The sequence below is a fragment of the Rhinolophus ferrumequinum genome, chromosome 4 (assembly GCF_004115265.2).
Source record: "Rhinolophus ferrumequinum isolate MPI-CBG mRhiFer1 chromosome 4, mRhiFer1_v1.p, whole genome shotgun sequence".
Taxonomy (NCBI): Eukaryota; Metazoa; Chordata; class Mammalia; order Chiroptera; family Rhinolophidae; genus Rhinolophus; species Rhinolophus ferrumequinum.
This window is the reverse complement of record NC_046287.1, coordinates 7690532-7710070: the sequence shown is the minus strand read 5'-3', so window position 1 is coordinate 7710070 and position 19539 is coordinate 7690532. Positions and strand designations below refer to the sequence as shown.

Below are 19539 nucleotides of genomic sequence, written 5' to 3'. Positions count from 1 at the left end.
AAGTCTTGCTTTATGCGTGTTTTCCCAGTCTGATGATTAATAGAAACACTTTCACTGTCAAAGTGCCCCAGGTGGGATAATAAATTATATGGTCATTGATCATCTAAGTTTCTTTTGTGAATTATCTATGTTCACAAAATACAGACTACGTTTGATTTCCACAGTTTGCATAATTTCAAGCCAAGAAAAAAGTTATGGCCCAGGAAGTTTTCCTATATGGCATGTCCAAATTCCACAGTTTGTGAATTTCTGTTTTCTTTCCTTACAAGCAGCACACTCAGTGCAGGGACTTTTGGCAAGGGCCCTTTGTGTTCAGCCCGCCCAAGATGTGGGACCCTGGGAAAAACTCCCTGCTGTTTGTTTTGTGGTGAATGGCAGCAAAGCTCACTCAGAAGATTAAAAGCTAAATGGAAAAATACCTCAGGGTTGATTTCCCACTTCCTATTCTCACAGAGTCGATGTCTGAGTGTACAGTCCCCAAGTTCAAGGGCAGCTCATGCCCATCTACCTGAAGGCAGTTCTCAAGGCACCGCATAGGGAGAGCTTCAGCCCAAACTACAGATCACCACCTGCTCTTCTCCAGTCTGCCTTCAGGTCTTGCTTCCCAAGTGTCTTTTCAAAGGATCCCATCCAAGGGAATATATTCCTGGAGGCTTCAAACTTCGTTATTAGCTATCACCTTCTATTATGAGCTAGGGGCCGTTGTTCCTTTATTGCTTTGAGAAATAGTAAATATTAAAAAATATCTAATAAATATCTGCTAAGTCCCTACTATGTGCCAAGAAAGGATTGCTTGACAGCTGAAATGAAGAACTGGGCTTCAGCTTCAGTAGATCTTAGTCCTTGATGAAAAGAAAGTGAGAGAAGGCTGGAGGGTGTTCATGAAAATTTGGAGGAATTAAATGTGACCCTTTTTGTTAAATTGATTCGGAACATAAGAGCCTATGCATAAAAAGGAGAAGAGACATGGAATGAATATCAATCACGAAACGTTAGACCACAGCTCGCCTCCGTCGAGTCTTTGCTCAAAGGATGTTGGGTCCCTGGGTCACTCGACCACTCTATGTAAAATGACAGCTCAGCCCCCACCCCAACTCTCCAAATCCCTGCTCTCCTTTGTTTTTGCACTATGTTTCTAAGGGAACCAACAGTCTCTAGGGAAGTACGTAGAGGAGTACAGCATTAGGGTCGTAGGAAGTAACTAGTCTCATCAGAGTCTGCTCGGGTCAGCCAGGTGCTGTCAAGTGCAGGCAGAAATGTTCTGAAAGGTCGCGGCCAAACTAAGGTAGTCTAAGAGGGCACAGTCAGAGATGGGTGTTTAGAAGCCTCCCGGAGCCTGGCTCGAAGTAGTCATAACCGAGAAACTGGTCAGTTTATGCCTTGTCAGAGGCTACCGCTAAATCAGAGGCATGGAGTGACACAGGAAGTCCCTAGTGAGGTGAGAAGAAGGCGGGAGCTGGGCATGAGTGGCAGGGCAGAATGCAGAGGCTGTGAATTTATCTTCTGTACAGGAAAAGTGAAAGGGGATGTAAGTCAGTGGTAAAAGAAAGCAAGGAGAATGACCTCATGCAAAACCGAGAGCCTCAGTCTTTTTCCATCTCCTCTCTATCAAGCCTATACAGGTAAGGGCAGTAACACCCATAATAAAAGCTACCAACATACAGGCAGCATAGCATAGTGCTCAGAGAGGCAAACTCTGGAACTAGGCAACCTGTGTTTAAATCCTGGGGCTACCACTTAACAGCTATACAACTATACAGCCATATAACTGACTGGGCAATGAAACTTCTCGGTGCCTCAGATTACCTACCAAATAGGACGAATAGTACTTAGTTCACGGGGTTGATGTGAGGATTAAACAAAATAGTGTATGTGAAATTCTGAGACCTGAGCTTGGTACCTAAGCACTATGCAAGTTTACCATGGATTGGGGACTTGCTCGATCTCAAGCTTCATTATCTCATTTAATGCTCAAAACAACCTTAGTAGATAGGAATTATTGAAAGAACCTTCTTACAAATGAGAAAGCTAAAACTTTGAGAGGTTAAGAAACCTTCCCAAAATTGTGTAGGTAGAATATTGTGGAACCATTCTGCCAATTCAGGTTTTTCGGATTCAAGCATCTGAGAGTTTCATCTCTGGGCATTACTGTCTCAAGTTAGATTTGATCTCAAAATAACTAGGAAGCCCCGCTCACAAGTGTGGACAGACCGCCACACCAGAGCTGGTAACGTTACTTGTGGGTTTGGGAAGGCCGAAGATGATGCCCACAAGTCCTGATCGCCAACATTAGATGGAGCAGGAGACCAGAGTGTTGAGGCTTTTGCCAACAGTTAAGGAGCAGAGGGCTGGAAAGAAGATACCAGGGCAAGAATAAGAGGCAGCCTCATAAAAGATTTCCAGGTCAGCTTTATCAGGTGAGCTGTTTGGACCTGGACTGCATTCAAATACAGTAACAAGAGAGGGGTAAGCCAGGATGAAAAGCCCTTTCTTGTCACCTGCTCGAAAAGGAAAGCTGTGTCTCATTAAGCTACTATTCTTCGGGTTTCATTCTGCATAACTCATAAAGATTTGAAGGACCAAAACAAAGGATACAAAAGCAGAAGAAGACCCAGCAAAAGTGGGAAAGAAGGAATATGAGCAACAGCCTGATGGGGAATTCAACTGCAAAATGGATTTCAATGTACACGAGGTCCCCGACTTATGAGGCTCGACTTGCGATAGTTGGACTTGAAGAAGATGTGGCACACATTCAGTAGAAACTTCCTTTTCTGAATTTTGATCCTTTCCCGGGCCAGCCATCTGCTGTATGATATTTTCCTGCTGCTGCGCAGTGGCAGGGAGCCACACCTCCCCTCCAGCCATGCGATCACCAGAGCGAACAACCCATACGTGTTCACTGTTAGATAATTTTGCCCAGCTTCAGGCTGATGTAAGTGTTCTGAGCACGTTTCAGGTAGGCGAGGCTAAGCCATAGTGTTTGGTAGGGTAGGTATATCAAATGCAGTTTTGACTTAACGACATTTTCAATTTATAATGAGTTTATCTGGAAGTAACTTCTCTGTCAGTGGGTCGGGAAGCATCTGTTCTACATCTACCATTTGGGCTGCAGGGGATTTTCCTTCGGCCGTTAATGGTGATTCCAGGAAACGTTTTTGTCAAAGGTCTCTGAATCAACCTTATTTCTGTGAAATCTCCTGATTAACTAATGGTACTCGCAGTTGTATTGTGTGCTTCTCAATGTGGGCATGCTCACAAACCTGTTTATGTTATTATACTCGTTATTGTAATGACATGTTTTAATTAAATATTACAGAGATTGATTTAAGAGTAATCAGCCAGCTGTTGGTCTTGATCGTTTTGGTTAAGAGTTATCCTTCTACATCTGACTACCTGGAGGCCTTCTGAAAAATGGAACTATTACAGAGCTTACACATATAATAAAAGGAATTATTGAAGGAACTGACTATTTTGAACCTGGAGAAAAATTACTTACTGGAGAGACAGAATTGCTCATTTCACACATATAAAGAACTATCCTGTTTGAGGATAATTAAGTGTCTTCTATGGGAGTCCACATAGAATATTCTAGAAATAACTCTTAAACAAATTGAACAAAATGTAGTAAAGACAACATGGTACAACAGACAGAATGAAAGGCTTAGTGTCAAACTTGAACTAAATCTAGGCTCTACCTCGTATCATATATATAAATTGTCAAGTTATTTCTCAAAGCCTCAATTTTTTTCCTCCATAAAATTATAATACCATTTATCTCAAAGTATTATGAAGAATAAATAAAATAGTCTATCATAAGTTCCTAGCAGTTTCTGATATATATTAGACACATAATAAATGATACTTCCCTTCCTCATCTTCTTCCTTGTCCCCAGAGTTGTGAAGCACAAAGAATTATCTGTTTAAATATACTACATCTGAATGCTGTCATAGTTTAAGAGGTAAATAGAACTATATAAAAATCCCTTGTGGATGAAATCCCCACCTTGTGGCAAACCCTGTTGACATGGTTCCTTACCTATCTAAAGCCATTTACCTCTTTCCTTCTGAGTAGCAGCCATTCACATTTGATTAAGGTTGGATAAATATCTTTTGGCTTCGGGGAAGGTCAATCCAGCCCCTGGTCTAGGAGTTGGCCTACATGCAGTCCTTTTGTGGCAGATCACTGAGTCCCCATGGCCTCCCTGAGAAGAGTATCCTTTCCTGTCCCATTGATTTTGGACTTGGAAGGCAGCAGAGGTAGGAGGGTGCCAATTCCAAGCCGAGGCTTGCCTATCAGAGAGCTTCTGACCTTGGCCACAAGGACATAAGCCCTTGGGTAGCCCAGGTCTCATAAGAAGGAAAGACACATGGAATAGCTGTTCTGGCTGACCTGCCAACTTGCAGCCTAGAGCCAGCTAACCTGGAGATACACGAGAGAGAATGTGAATTGTTGTATGTCCCTGGGATGATTTTGTGGTTGTTTGTTTAGCAGTAATAGCAATGAGTGACTCATCTATCTGGCTTATGAAACGTTAGTTAGTCAGCTGAGAAGATTCTGACAGAGTTTTCCTCTCTGATAAGGGAAAGGTGCATGAAAATAAACTCTTGGCTTTGTGCCACATCTTGTCTTTGATTGAAATAGTCAGCCCGTGACCGTGAGGAGAAGGCCAAGAGAACCACAGACCCCCACCCAGAACCACTGATCAAATACTACTGTCATCTTGCTTCACGTCTTGTAAAGTGACAAGAATAAATCGTATTTGTTTAAACCACGATTTGTTTGGAATCTCTGTTACCTGCAGCTGAATGTCGCCTACGTGGTACGTGTCAGCATTGAAACCTAGCATGACTTAACCCTAAGATTTTAGTTTTTATAACATAAGCTAACATATTTGACAATTCCAAGAATTAGTTCTGATTGGAGACCAGAGGTTATATATTACGTTGTTATTTGTGATTTCACTGGCTCATTCATTCGGTATTCCCTGCTAACTCATTGGATACCCAAGCATTTCAGATGTCCTTCCAGGAAATCGTATTGCCCATAACTACGCTGATGGGTATGGAGCTTCATTCCCTTCATAGAATCTTCCTTGAAAGAGTCCATGTGTAGCAGAAGTTACTTCTTGAAACTTTTTGATTTGCTCATCTTCCATGAGCTCTCACAACCCCCTCTGTCTCGTTACCACATCTGGGCCAAAGAAATACAAAGTGAGATTTCTATGCAAAAGAGAAGAAAAAGTGAGACAGGCCCTTTCCATCGATTCTTCATAAAAGCACAAATGCTAAGGAGAGAATGCCTGAGTTCGGGTCCCAGTTCTACCGCTTCCCAGTTGTGGGATTATGGTAGGTTGTTTGACCCCTTTTTGCCTCCATTTCCTCATAGGCTGAACAGAGATAGTCACAGTACATACCACATAGTGTTGTTCAAGTGGCTTTGCTAATCCATTATCTGGTGGTAGATGGCATTTTTATTCAATTCCCTTTCTAAACCATGAGAATACATATGGAGGGTGTTTACATGGGCAAGGACCTAAGCTTCCCACTTATATCTTCTGTGAATTCGGAAATGCCTGGACAGCTCTGAGGACTGATGGCACTGGCCTGCTAGATGCCCATTTGCATGGAGCATTATTAGAAGGTCATGATAAGATTAATATGGTATGATAAGATTAATATCCAGCTTCAGAATTATGACCATTAGTCTTTGTGAAACTGAAGCCTCCCCTTATTCAACCCAGCAGTATTCCAGATGGGAACGGAACATATCCCAAGGACAGAAAGAATAAAGATGTATGAATTTTGCCTGTGGATAATGGCTGGATAGGAAGGATAGTGTTTTATTATAGCAATGTGTGTGTTACATGAATTTCCTTTTAGTTCCAGACCAAAGGGAGAAATCACAGACTTCAGGAAGCCATGGGTTTGGGTCCTAGTTCTATTACTTAATAGCTATGCATAGGATCTGTCTTTAGAGGACCCTTGTTAATCCCTAAAAGACTATTTTGAGTGTAAATTCTTACAGTTTTTAAAAAACTGTAGTTTTTAAAACAGGCTTCAAGTCTAAAGTTGTCGTGAACTCCCAGTGTATCTATTCTAGTTCCTTTAGATATTTTACCTCTTTCTTCTATAGAATTTATTTGGGATTATAGAGTCAAAATGAAATCTCTGAACATTTCCTCCAGTTATATTCCATTTTAGAACTTTTCCCCTAGATTTTTTGAAATCTGTTTTTACAAAGTCCTTAGCACATCTATGACCATATCCAGCCTTTTCTTTGCTAATAATCACTGCTTTTAAGTGTTCAAAATAGTTTTCACTCACTGAATGTGACTTTTAGAGGTCAAAGTAGGACTCATTTCTCATTTCTGAGACCAGTGATCCTTAAGGTGTTGTTAGTATGTGAGAACTGTCATTTGGGATCTTGGAGAAGTGGGAGTTTTCTGTGAAGAGATTGGAGAAAAAAACAAAACAGAACAAAACAGGATACTAGAGGAATAAGCAATCCCAACCTCCACCAAACACGATTGAGCCCAATGGACTGTGTAGCTCTATGAGAAAGTAAAGTCCGTCAAGGGCTGTGTAAGACTCTGAGTGCAAACACTCAGGAGTCCAGGTGACAAACAGCAGCACAGAGTGGGGCAGGGACACTTCCTTCACTTCGTTATGGTTCACTGAAACCCTCTGAAAGTGTGAGGTAGCCAAGAGAGGATACCTGTACCTGCCAGAGCCATCCCCATGGAGAGTTCTGCAGCTAAGGAGATCCCAAAGAAGGAGCAGGAGGAAAAGAATATCAGCAGAAAATTTCTTCCTGGACTCATGGATATCCAGGCATGTATTCATGTACAAGACGCACAGTGGTACTCTGCCTCTTCTTCTAGCAGATTGCATTCTTTGAATCAGGGTTTACCTCAGCTTGGATTCCAATCATGGGTCCCTCCTCCTCACTCGCTAATGCCCATGTGTTCTTACTCAGCTATTCTATGGAAACATTTTATTACCCATGTTTTAAATATTGGTGTGCAGACATACCAATATCTTAAGCACTGTATCCCATTACTGTACCAATGTTTCAACTGTGAAATAGCATGCATCTTTTCTACCCAGTCAATGTTATATTCTCCATAGTAATTAGATAATGGGTGTTTCTAGTTATTTATTTATTTATTTATTTATTTATTTATTTATTTATTTATTTATTTTTGAGTCAGTTTTAATTTCTTTTGAAAAGTCTAGCTACTCTTTGGGGAAATGATGTCTTTATCCAAAACTGATGATGTACATTGTTTCATCATTCTTAAATCTTAAGGCATTGCCCCAAAATGCACATCTCATTCTTTGACACCATCTATAGAACTAGTTAATTATTTTTTATTTTGTGTTTTCTCATAAAATTCCAAACTTTAGTGGTACGAGGCAAACATCAACATATGTTTATGTCCTTCAGCCTGCTGCCTGGCTTCCTAGGTCCCAGAAGTACTGCTCAGATTTTTGTTGATAGTATCCCCACATGTTGGGTAGTATCCATTATCTCTCAGCTTTGTATTTAACCTTCTCTTTACCACAGTAGATGGAAGGCTGCAAAATACATTTTGCAAAATTCCTTGCCAGCTGGAGCCCAATGGGAGGGAGGAAATGGAGACCTGGAGGAGAGGAGAAGCCATTTTCACAGTTTCTGTTGGCATCTTCACAGCGGCAGCATCGGCAACCACGTCGGCCATGGCAGGAGTGGGGCGAGCATGGTGGTGATCACAAGTGTAACATCGGCAGTTTGGGAAAGAACACAGAAGCAAGGGTGATTGGTAAGTGGCAGGTCCTGAGGTGCTGCTCAGGCAGCAGGGTCCCCATGGAAGCAGCCTCAGTGGCAGTTTATGGACTCTGGGTAAAGTCATTTTCCCTTTTGTCTTCCAGCTCATAGTGTGATTGCAGTTGAATGTAATTGCCAATCTTTGGGTCAGCTTACCTTTCTTGTTTTGCTCCTCTAACTCATTCCAATACTTTTGTAACAAATTCCTCACATTAAATTCCCTCTCTGTTGAACATATAGATCTGTCTCCATTTTCCTGATTGGGACTAATGCACGCTGTTATGAACCAGCGTGGGTAACGGTCAGGAGATGTGGTATGCTCCTGAAGGCATTTCAACGTATTCTGGAAAAACATTCAAGGAGACTCGATTGACAGTGACAACTCATCATATAACTGCTCTTTATCTCTCAGTAGAGAATCACCAACCCTTTTAATCCAGTGAGAACTTGTGTAGTATTCACCGGCATGTATAACTCTTATTTGTGCCATGTTTATTCCCCAAAAGGTCTGCATTTAAATCATTGAAAAAAATGCAAACTTTTTGTGTCTGTTGAGTCCTTTCTTTCTTCTTTAATCTGTACAATTCATAATTCTTACCTCCCTGTTTGTTTTTTTTCTCCCTCTCAACCTTCCAAGAATTTTGAATTTGTGGTTGTCTTCTGGTATGTTGTCTTCTATTTTCTCCTACAACTCTCCATCTTTGTAGATAAGTTGGAATTCAGAAGGAGGATTCTCAACAAAGAGAGGAAGAGTGTAATCATAATGCTGGCCCAGAGGAAGGGATAAGATTGCTGTCACAAGTCTGGTTAAAATATGAGGCTTATGCTGATGACGTCAGTGAGGGCAAGAATTTTGTGCCATAGGTTCATTATCATCATACGTAGCCTCTCTCCAAGATCACATATGGAAAATATGATACTCCTCCAAAAATTAAAAAAGGAACCCTATCTTGAACTATGACATAATCCCATAGGTTATCGCCATCCAATGCATTCCTGTACCTCTATATTTAGGTTCCTTCATTATTCTGAGGAATGGGGATGGGAGCGACTGATTCCAAATCTGGGAAATATTCATGTAATGGCCAGTTGTCCCAGTAGATTACTTGACCTTTAATATTCAGTCTCTCTGTCTCCATGTACTTTCCTTTCCTTTGTCTGCATATAATACAGATATGACAGATTTAGAAGTTGACACTTGATTAGACACACAATTTGCAAGAAAAAAGATTAAACTGTGCTGTTGAATGTCGTCCAGAAGCAGGAAAAGGCATGCAGCCAAATTCCTCCAGCTCTTTGTTTTATCACATGATGTTGCTTGGATATCAGCTTATCAACAGACTGAATTTCCACCCCCACCACTGCAAGAAGAAAGCGACCTTGCAAAAAAAAGACGCTGAATATGAATGCCATCTTTTAAAAAGGGGGAACAACAATACAGGGTAAGTTCCTTTTAAGCAAACCTGTCTGTCTGTTTCAGATATGTTATTTTGTAGATTTTTCCTCCTGAGTTCCCCAAGCATGTTGATCAAACTTTATCCAGTACAGAGCACTTGAATAGGTAAGATAGATTTTCTCAGCAACAGCTCAAGAAAAGCACACATGAATTGTTGCCACAAGAAATATCATCAGTCATTTTCTTATGCGATTTAAGGAGAGAAGAAATCTTTCCAGCTTTGAAGAATATTTATGCTCTGCTCTATAGATCTGGAAAATGGGAAGAGGGATACTGGGACGATTTGAGTACAGGATAGAGTATAGGCTTCTATCACAGAGAATATTAAGAGCACATCTCGGTTGGTATGGTTTCTGGAGTATTTGTGTTTCGGGAGTATTTGTGTTGAAGTATTCAATGAAATATTTACAGTTCAATTTATAAGTTCATATCATAGGCACAGGCTACACTGAGATGTTAACAGATGTTTTCCTCCATTTGTCTTCAGAAAGATCTGAGTCTGAGCTCTGTGAACTCAGAACCAGAGTTTCTTCACATGTTAAGAAACTTCTTAAGTGCATGTGTACATGTGCATGAGCATACAATAGGGTAGAGGAGAGAGAGCAGGAAGTGGCCTCAAGGGAGGGCATTCGCTATTTGGGATCTCAGTTCATCAAACAGCCTGATGAGATAGGCATTGCTGCAGAGGACAAAGTTATGAGCAGAGGGGAAAATGTTTAGCATTTCCATTCTGTGCCTCGGCAACCCTGTTCCAATGTCTTCTTCCTTGGATGCTAATTTTTAAATTATTATACACACCTCAGGTTTAATAGTTTCTTTTATAGTACAATGTTGTAGAATTGCAAATCTAAAGGTGCAAGAAATGGAGAATGACGTAAGGGTATACTATGTTGCCATTAGAAATCATATTTCAAAGGATATTTAGTGAGCTTGGAATGTGAACAACACATAGAGTATGATCCCCCCTTTCTAAAATCGCACATAATGTACACAGAAAAAAGTAATAAAAGGAAACAAATCAAATGCCAACAACAGTTATGGATAGTGAGATTATGGGTGATCTTATTGTCTTCAATTTTAAAATTTCTCTGAATTTTTCTTAATGACATATTTTGCTTTTTGAATCAGATAATAAATATTATTTAAAATTATCAAGAAATAACTGCTGTGACACAGTATAATTCTATAACCCACCTGTTTCAGACACAGAGGGAAGCAGAGAGAGACAAAGGACTCTGAATTATTCTTCCCATAAAAAAGGGATGAGAACAGGGAAAAGCACCAGCCTCAGTAGTCTGGTGAGGTCCAATTACTTGGAAACATGTCAGAAAATTTCTTATCCCTGGAAATAAATAACATTTAGCTATTTGTTTATGTATTTACTTGCTTACTTATTTACTTAGGTACATCCCTAAAATTGGCTGAACAAAATGAAATTTTATGCTCTGCTTTGTTGTTCCTTGGAGCTACAGGATAAACAATGGGAGAAAAACGGAAAAGACAACAAAAGCTTCAGAATGTTCCACGGATTTCTTTCATTCAAGTCCCTCCCTCTGCCTCTGACACCTCATTACTGAAGGTACAGAATATTATTCACAGATGAAGAGACCTTGTCTGTCCCTCCTTCAAGGCTTGAAGACTTCTCATGTCTTTGTTTAGCCAGCAGTTGGGAAAACAGTGTGCCCAATGTCAGCCCTCGGTGCTGCTGGCAGCATGTGTGAGAATAAATGAGCTTGGACGACCTCCTCCTACACTCAGCCCGTTTCAGGAGCTCCAGTGGTCACCTCTTCTGGGTGATCCCCTGCCAGAGATGGGACAGTCACTGACTGACCACACTGTGGCTCCCTGCTAGAAAGCTATGTTAGCTCCTTCTAGTCAAAATTAGTTAAACCCATTCTCATAAATACTCTTTGTAAAAATTTCAGTTCTCTTCCAGCCCCTCAAGAAGGAATGAATAACAGGATAAGACTATTAGAAGTGTTCCTGCTACTTCTTATTTAGGAAGTTGAAAGTTCTACTCAGGAAAAGGAGTAGCCTTTTGCTTCTTATTAAATAAAACAAAAAATTTTAAGATTTTATTTTATATAATGTAAACTCCCATTGCATTTTGGAGCTTTGCTCCTGAAACTGTCATGTCATTTTTATATAATATTGTTCTCAAGCATTTGAAAAAGCTTAATTAGGAATCCATTTTTTCTTCAAATATGTTATCTTTTAAAACATCTAATTCAGAATTTGTAAAGCTGAAATGATGTATTGAATTGTGAAGTACTTGGAGCTGCTACTGGATATACTTTTGATATTGAGTTTAAGGTCTTGATCTCAAAAAAAAAAATCTGACTCACATATTTCAACTCCACACAAAATTTCTAACAGATAAAAGTCACTTGACTTTTATAAATAATTATCTAAGGTTTAATTTTTATTACCTTGGTTATCAACGAGTTCTTAAAATTCTGTCATTGTTTTTAACTTTTTTCGCCTGAGGTGAACTTATTTTATCTCGATTTTTCTAGAATGTTGCTGCCACTATCAGTTTCCCCATCTGCATAAAATAAGCACTCAACATATATTCCGTATATAATAGCAATGGAAGGCCAGCCCCTTCTTGTTCCTCCCTAACACTAGATGGCAGCCTTCTAAATGGTTTCCCTACCAATGGTCTGTCTTCCTTAAAGCCCATCCTCCACAGCAGGGCCAGAGTGATCTTTCTAAAATGCAAATCTGGTCAGCTTAAGGTGTGACATTTTGGGTTGGATAGTTCTCTGTTGCAAAGACTGGGGGCTGTCTCGCTGTAGAATGTTCACCACCATCTCTGGCCTCCACCCATTGGATACCAGGAGCATCCTTCCTTCCTCCCACCATTTGTGACAACCAAACATTTCTCCAGACATTGCCAAATGTGTCTTGGGGGTCAAAATCGGTCCTGTTGAGAACTACTGCCTTAAAGACCTCCAGTGGTTCCTCATATAAGAGGTAATGTTTAAATTCCTAATGCAGCATAAAAGGTTTCCATGACCTTCCCCTGCTTAACTCTACAGCCTTTTCTGTCTTAGATTTTATGTTCTGGTTCAAGTAAAGAAAAAGTCTACTTCCCAATATATTCAGATAGTTTGTTCCTTACATGAAAATTTGTCCCACTTTCTCCAATTATCCCTCGTGTTCCTTCTAGTCCAGTGGTTCTCAAATGTTAGTGTTCATGCATCAGCATTACCCAGAGGGATTGTTAAAGCCCAGCGTGCTGGGCCTCACCCCAGAGTTTTTGCTTCTACGGGTCTGGGGTGGGGCCTGAGAACTTGCATTTCTAACAAGTGACCAGATGACGACGATGCCCTTTGAGAACCAGGATTCATTCCAGTCCCTTTAGGGACTTCCTCTTCAGCCTTACCCTTCAGGTGGGTTGATCATGTCCTTTAGGAAGCTTCCTTGACTGCTGCAGGCAGAGCTTGTTTTCCTTTTGTTTTCATAGCACCTTTTATTAAGGACGTTGAACCCTTTTCACATTACCCATCTATTTACCTACCTACCTCCCCTGCTTCCACTGACAACTCTCAGTGGAAAGTCCTCTCTTACCCACCAGAGGCCTGGCATACTTCAGGCCCTGTGTAGGTTCTCAGATCCTACCTTCCTCAGCAAGGACTATAACAGATCAGTAAAAAACAAAAAAACCTTGGGTCTCTCTCAGCCCAATAGTTTGACCTACTTACCTACAATCTTTTGCTTACCCATTTTCACCTTCACACAGGTCAGCAGAAGATCGTTTAAGTAAACTAAGAGGGGAAACTATCCAATTGTTATTTTCCAATTGACATATATATATAGCAGTAGTTCACTGTAATCAGAAGTGTCTGGATGCTGATGGGAACCACTTTGAGCACCTCTTGCAATTGCAGACGTCAAACGTGACTTATATTCATCTTTTGCTATTGGTATATATTGGGTATTACAATTTTAATACAATTTTCCTCTATTAAAATGTGTATATATTTTTTTGTCACCCTCTGTATATGTATATGGATATATGCATATGGGTGTATGTATATTGAGAGAGAGAGAGAGAGAGAGAGAAAGAGAGAGGGGTGGGGGCGGGGGGAGAGAAGCGTCTTATGTCTCGGAATACACCACACTCCTAATTCGGTAGAACTCCACCAACTCATCCACATGGCCTGCTCTGCTCCCACAGGCCCTAACCCGAGGGCAGCAGCGCTACTTTTACAGCATCATGAGGATTTACGACTCCAGGCCCCAGTGGGAGGCCCTGCAAACCCGCTATGTTCACAGCCTCCAGCGCCAGCAGCTGCTGGGTGAGTGTAGCTCCGGAACCGGGACCAAGGACTCCAGGAAGGCACTGCTGCACTGCAACCGGAAGTCAAGCTTCCTCAGGAATAATTGAAGTAGAATGGCTACTGCAGCATGCTATTTTATCAATATAGTTGGCAGGCTCAGTTTAAAAATGATTATCCCTGACAATAGGAAGCAAGATTTTATGGGTAAATTAAGAGGGTTTAAAGAAATCAGAGGATGGGTTGTTATAAAGTGTCAACACCTCTGAGATTTATAGGAACTTGACCTAGTAGAAACAGCAGTGGCCTTAGGCAGATGGTCTGGGCTCAATGGCAGCTGGCTGTGCAAACTCAGAGGCTTGGTTTACTCACAACAGGAATAGTTACATTGTTGAGCATTTACCACATTTCTGACATTGTGCTCAGAGCTGTACAGGTTATGCCTCATTTTCTCCCAGCTTTATGGTTGTAGGAAACTGCAGTTCAGGCAGTTTATATAACTTGGTCAAGATCACACAGATAGTAAATGTCAGGACCATCACGGACGAAGTTCACGCATTTTCATCCCCACGCTCCACTGTCTCTCTTCTTCTCCAACCTCATGAGATTTTATGAAGCACAAATAAAGTAATGGTTCTGAAAGACCTTCACTGATCATAAGCAACAACCTACAGAAAGGTGTAAGTGGTGGTGAACCCCTTTTCTTCTTGAAATGACTTCAATCTTCAGCTTCCCTCTATTATATTCTTCTCCTAACTCCCATCAAGCTTTATTTATTACTATTTTTTTGTGAACCACTCACATAGCATTAGCACATTTACCTGACATTGTTCCTGTATTTGCACAAAAGGAAAACAAAGTTTTTGCAAGTTAAATCATAAGAAGAACAATTAACAGTAACTATGTTGTATTAGCGTTTCCTATGTGCCAGCTACTGTTCTAAGCACTTCGCATGCATTGTCGTATTTAAAACTCAAACACGTCTACATGGTAGGTGCCTCTGTAACCCACATTTTACAGAAGAGAAAATTGAGACATGGATAAGTTAAATAACTTGACCAGGGTCATGTAATGAGTGCAGAGCCAGGATTCATGGCAGAGCCATGATTTTCTGAAGTGTTGCAGAAGCATCATCCAGTAGCTTTTTTTGAGAGTAAAATTGCTTTGAAGCCAATGAACCCAGAAGAGGAATATTCAATGTTTAGTGCACTTAAAATCCATCTGTGTATGTTATTAAAATGCAGATTTCCAAGCCTAACTCTCTGAGTTTCTGATTCAAAAGGTCTTTGGAGTAGAGCCAGAAATCTGCATTTTTAAAAAGCATTATTAAATGAGGTCTCGGCGAGATGATTTTGTAGGTGGTCTGCAGACTGTACTTTACAGACACAGAGAGATTGAACATATCTGTTTCTGGTTTGAAGAAGGTTTTGATAATGAAGATAAGCAATTCACATGAAGATTCTTCATGGCTTACGTCCCTCTCCAAACGATCTATCATGATAACCAATGACTACGTATTTATTCATTTAGTGAATGAGAAACGCGAAAGATGAAGAATAGACTTCCTGTCCTCAAAGACCATACAATCAGGACGTGCTAACCACAGTTGTTTCTAGCCAGTCAAGTAGAAGAAATTTTGTGATTGTGTGAATAATTTGCTGTCTTGTTTGCTTTTTTTTGGTAAAATTTTGACCTTGAAGTTTCTCTCATTTCTTTCCCCTAGGCTATCTTACTCAACAGGAGGCCTTGGCTTGTGCTGCTGTTCTTAGAAACTCAACCAAGAAAGCCTCAGCCAAGAAACCTCCTCAAAGAACCATGCCTCGGAGGGCCTCGGCCATGACAAGAACATAGCTGCGAGCCTGCTCTGTCTCTGGTTCCACTCAGGGCCCGAAGTGCAGTGCTCTGATCCCGCAGGAACCAAGACTTTGCACGAGCTCTGAAACAGGCAGTTTGCTCATGTATGCCTGGCTTAGTGTGTATTTGTTGAATGAGAATGAATAATAATAATAACAATAATAATAGTGATAATAATAGTAAAACTTCTAATACAATCCCCACAACTAGAAATAATCTTTGTCCCATGCACATAAATTTTAGCAGCAAGAACAAGTTGAGAGGTTTAAGAGCAACAGAGCTAAGAATAAAGAAACCCTTCACTCATATAGTCTATAGAGTAAAATGACTTTTGAAACTTTCAAAGTGAAAACTTCCTTTGAATTAGAACTTCCCAGAGAGGTCCCAAAAACAGTGAAAGGGGACAAGTCATCAGAGTGTGCCAGGTCTCCTATCTCTGTTGACCGACCATTCCCTGAAAGCCACCCACTGCACCCATTGAAAATATGCAAACCAACACAGAGTTAACACTGAGCATGACAGGCTTCCAGAGCCATGTCAGCTGCAACTGAACCGTGCATTTCTATAACATTTCTCACTTCTCTTCTTCCCCATCAAGTAGTGGCAGTCAACTTGGCCCCAAATCTTCTGGTTCTCACCTGACTTAATCCCTTTGCATTATCTTGAAACTTAGACTTACCAACCTGCCACAGCTGGGTTCTTTCTACATCGCTGTTATTGACCTTGACACGCATAAAGAGAAGTCACGCACACATCGTCCCCTGGCAGCTGAAGATACCCTCTCAGCAGAACAAGAAATGCCCCAAAGAATAATCTCAAGTCTAATCTTTACGTGACCTTGATGGTTTTAGGTAAACACACAAGACTATACGAATAAGCAAAAATGAGGTACCAGTGAGTCACATCATCATATTAAAGTTATAATATTATGTTATATTTAATAGTTATTTTCACCACTAGTGATTTTTTGTGTGTGTTAAAAATTAGTCACCAGTGTTCACACAAAATCAAAATAAAAAATGACTTTTGTTCATCTTCTTTCTAAATGTTCAGACTCCTCCCCTCCTTTAAATTAGCCAATGACTTTGTCATGCGCTTAAAAGGAGTTGCTTTAGATGGAATATAAACTTGCTTAACAAGGAGTATGCTAACAATGATCTGAAGATGCTGCAACATTACCAGAAGAAAAAAAGACAACCCAAAAACCTTATTGATGATAATTATCATCTCTCTGGAACCATTAACATAGAAAATATAAAAGTTATGAGATTCTGAAACTCCCAATACTGGTTCTGAGATCCTATGTGACTTTTCTTTGGGAGAAACAAGGGACATAGTTGACCCACTTCAAGTCTGATCTGAAGACGTTGGGAAACCAATGCTGACCTCACTGAGTCCATTCACTTAGTCACAAACAAGCTTCTTGACCTCTGCATATCCTGGCCCTGACTCATCCTCTAAATGGCTTTACAATTTTAAGATGAGAATCATTATGTGGGCTTAAAAGAAGAACAAAAAGTCAAATGGCACTGGGGTGAGCTATGGGGTAGCGCTCCTAAGGAACAGAGGTGTGTGGCAGACCTAATTTGGCCCCTACTAACCTCCCCATTGTTTCCACCATGGGGATTTTATCCCTTTAATCTTCTTGTGTGCACTTTCATCTTAGACTTTATTTTTTTGATGGGCACAGATATTTTCTGCGTAAACCTTAGCTAGTGATGCAGGACATCAAGGAGGCCACGTGTGACCCTGAGCTGCAGCCCTCCATTACAAATCTCAGAAATACCTTTTTTTCTGATAGAGGATTTACAAGCTAATTGGCAGGTGAGTTGTCACAGCCCATAAGGAGGACAAATAGATCTAAGTTGGTGCAGAAATTCCCACGTGTTGGCTCTCCCTTCAGAAAAGACAACGTCTTTCCTCTTGAGCCCCATGCCCAAAGCTTACGAAGAAAATGATTGGTTATGGTGCCAGAAGAAAGGTGCTCAAGGGTGAGGACACTGAAAAAGATAATCGAAGGGGAACCTAGGACAACGTATAATTTTGGGGAAAGTCTGCTACTTTGACCTATTGGAGACTATATGTTGGTTGCTCTCACAATGTCAATAGATACCATCAGAACTTAAAGTTCTTGAGATCAGTGACCAATTCACCTGAAATACTAGAACCTAGAACAGCGCACGGTCTGTGGTAGGCAATCAATAAAACTTCTTGAATAATAATGAAATGTTCAAAGACTTTGCAAATCAGACTGGCCTCTGACTGTGATATTATTCCAGGGTCCCAGGAAGCCACAACTACTAAAGAGGAGTAGCAGTAATTTAGCAAGGACAGGAGACAGCAGCAGTCCAATTCAGGAGCAGGCAATAAGGGTACATTGTCTGTAAAGAATTTTGAAACAATAATAAAGATGACTAAAAGTTGGTTTGCTCTTTGTTATCACCATGTGCCAGCAATAATTCTAAATAATATCAGTGATAAAATACTCCTCTCCCTAAAATATTTTGTTGATCTAAGTTCTAAATAAGTGCTGAGGTTACCGCTGAGTTTTAAGAGTCTATATATTGCTTTTCCTTTAATAATCAATTTATTCTACATGGAAAGTAATTCAGAGCACTCCAGAGTATCAGCTCACATATCTCCAACCATTGGTACTACCTATTCTTAAATCTAAACAATAGATTTGAAATGAATAGTGATCACACTGTAATTGTAAAAACAAGAAATAGAACTTGAATTACTGCAATTCTGTATTCTATGTGGTCACTTATCGTTTTTCTTTTTTAAACAATTCTATTGAGGTACAATTTATGTGCAATAAATGCACTTAATTAAAGTTCAATGCATCATGACAACTGCATATAGTCACATAACCACCATCACAATCATGATATAGAGGGTTTCCATTACCCCATAAGTTTCCTTGGGTACCTACCCCCAACTCTGGCCAATGGTAATCACTGATCTGCTTTCTATCACCGTAGTTGTGCCTTTTCTAGAATGTTACATAATTGGAATCACAGCATATAGTCTTTTGTGCCTGGCTTCTCTCACCTAGAATGATGCTACCATGGTCCATCATGTTGCATATACTAGTAGCTTGTTCTTTTTAATTGCCAAGTAGCATTTTATTGTATGGAACTACCACAATTTGCTTATCCACTCATGAGTTGATGAACATTTGGATTGTCTAACTTTGAACTATTACTGATAGAGTTGCTACAAATATTTTAATGGAAGACTTTGTCTAAATCTAAGTTTTCACTTCTCTTAAATAGATACCTAGGAGTACGATTACTCACTCATATGATAAATTAAGGCTTAACTTTATAAGATACTGCCCTAGTGTTTTCCAAAGTGCCCACACCATTTTGCATTCCCACTAGCAATGTACATGAGTTATAGTTGTTCTACATTCTTATAATATCAGACATTTCATTTTTTTGTAATCAAGTGACTGTGGCTGCTGGGCGGAAGAAAACTTAGACGGGCGGAAGATATTGTCACTATGAATTATGGTCACCTTCTTACTTGGAACCATGACAAATTTCAGGGAAGGAGGCCATGATAGACATGAGGGTGGTGATGGCAGTAATGTTGGAGACTTAATAGAAGAATTTTCAAAGTTTAGTAATCAACCCTGATCAGACAACTCTCTAGCTTATTTTTCGGGGAGGATGGTGTTTGAAGAGATGAAGAAGAAGGAAAAGAAGCAACCTCTGCAGGAAGAACCACCTTGGACAAAACTGTGATGAGTTCAGTGTGTCCTCAGTAAATTTTCACTTTTCCTTATTTACATTGTTCTTCATATTCAGCAACCAACAGCTCACCACCACCCTCAAAATCTTTATGTACTGTATTAGTTACCTATTGCTACCTAAATGTTACTACAAAACTTAGTGACTTGTAACAACAGATTTACTGTCTTGCTATTTCTGAGCATGGAATCTGAGCATGGCTTAGCTGTAGCTTCTGGCTCAGGGTGTCTCACAGACTACAGTCAAGGTGTCACCTTGGTTATGGAGGTCTCATCTGACAATTCAACTGGGGAAGGACCCATTTCCAAGCCCACTCTTGTGCTTGTTTGCAGAATTTAGTTCCTTGGGAACTGTTGGACTCAGTGTTTCAGTTCCTTATTG

The 19539-nt window shown here is 40.3% G+C and overlaps 1 protein-coding gene across 3 annotated transcripts; it reads left to right on the top strand.

The window, feature by feature from the left end:
- The first annotated feature begins 9124 nt into the window (after positions 1-9124).
- On the top strand, positions 9125-17799 carry FAM216B (family with sequence similarity 216 member B). Of its 3 annotated transcripts, none has more exons than XM_033103789.1 (4): positions 9125-9249; positions 10736-10842; positions 13447-13567; positions 15270-17797. In XM_033103789.1, the coding sequence occupies exons 2-4, from the start codon at positions 10744-10746 to the stop codon at positions 15395-15397; spliced, it is 348 nt and encodes a 115-aa protein (XP_032959680.1). In that variant the 5' UTR covers positions 9125-9249; positions 10736-10743; the 3' UTR covers positions 15398-17797. The 3 variants fall into 3 exon arrangements, with proteins under 3 accessions (XP_032959680.1, XP_032959681.1, XP_032959682.1); XM_033103790.1 differs by having other exon boundaries at positions 9137-9249; positions 10730-10842; positions 15270-17798; XM_033103791.1 differs by having other exon boundaries at positions 9153-9249; positions 10667-10842; positions 15270-17799.
- Positions 17800-19539: the final 1740 nt, after the last annotated feature.

Coding starts and splice junctions, on each gene's coding strand:
- FAM216B (XM_033103791.1), top strand. CDS start 10,744: ATGGGAGAAAAACGGAAAAGACAACAAAAGCTTCAGAATGTTCCACGG. Junction 10,843..13,446: donor CTGACACCTCATTACTGAAG/GTACAGAATATT, acceptor CTGCTCCCACAG/GCCCTAACCCGAGGGCAGCA. Junction 13,568..15,269: donor CCAGCGCCAGCAGCTGCTGG/GTGAGTGTAGCT, acceptor TCTTTCCCCTAG/GCTATCTTACTCAACAGGAG.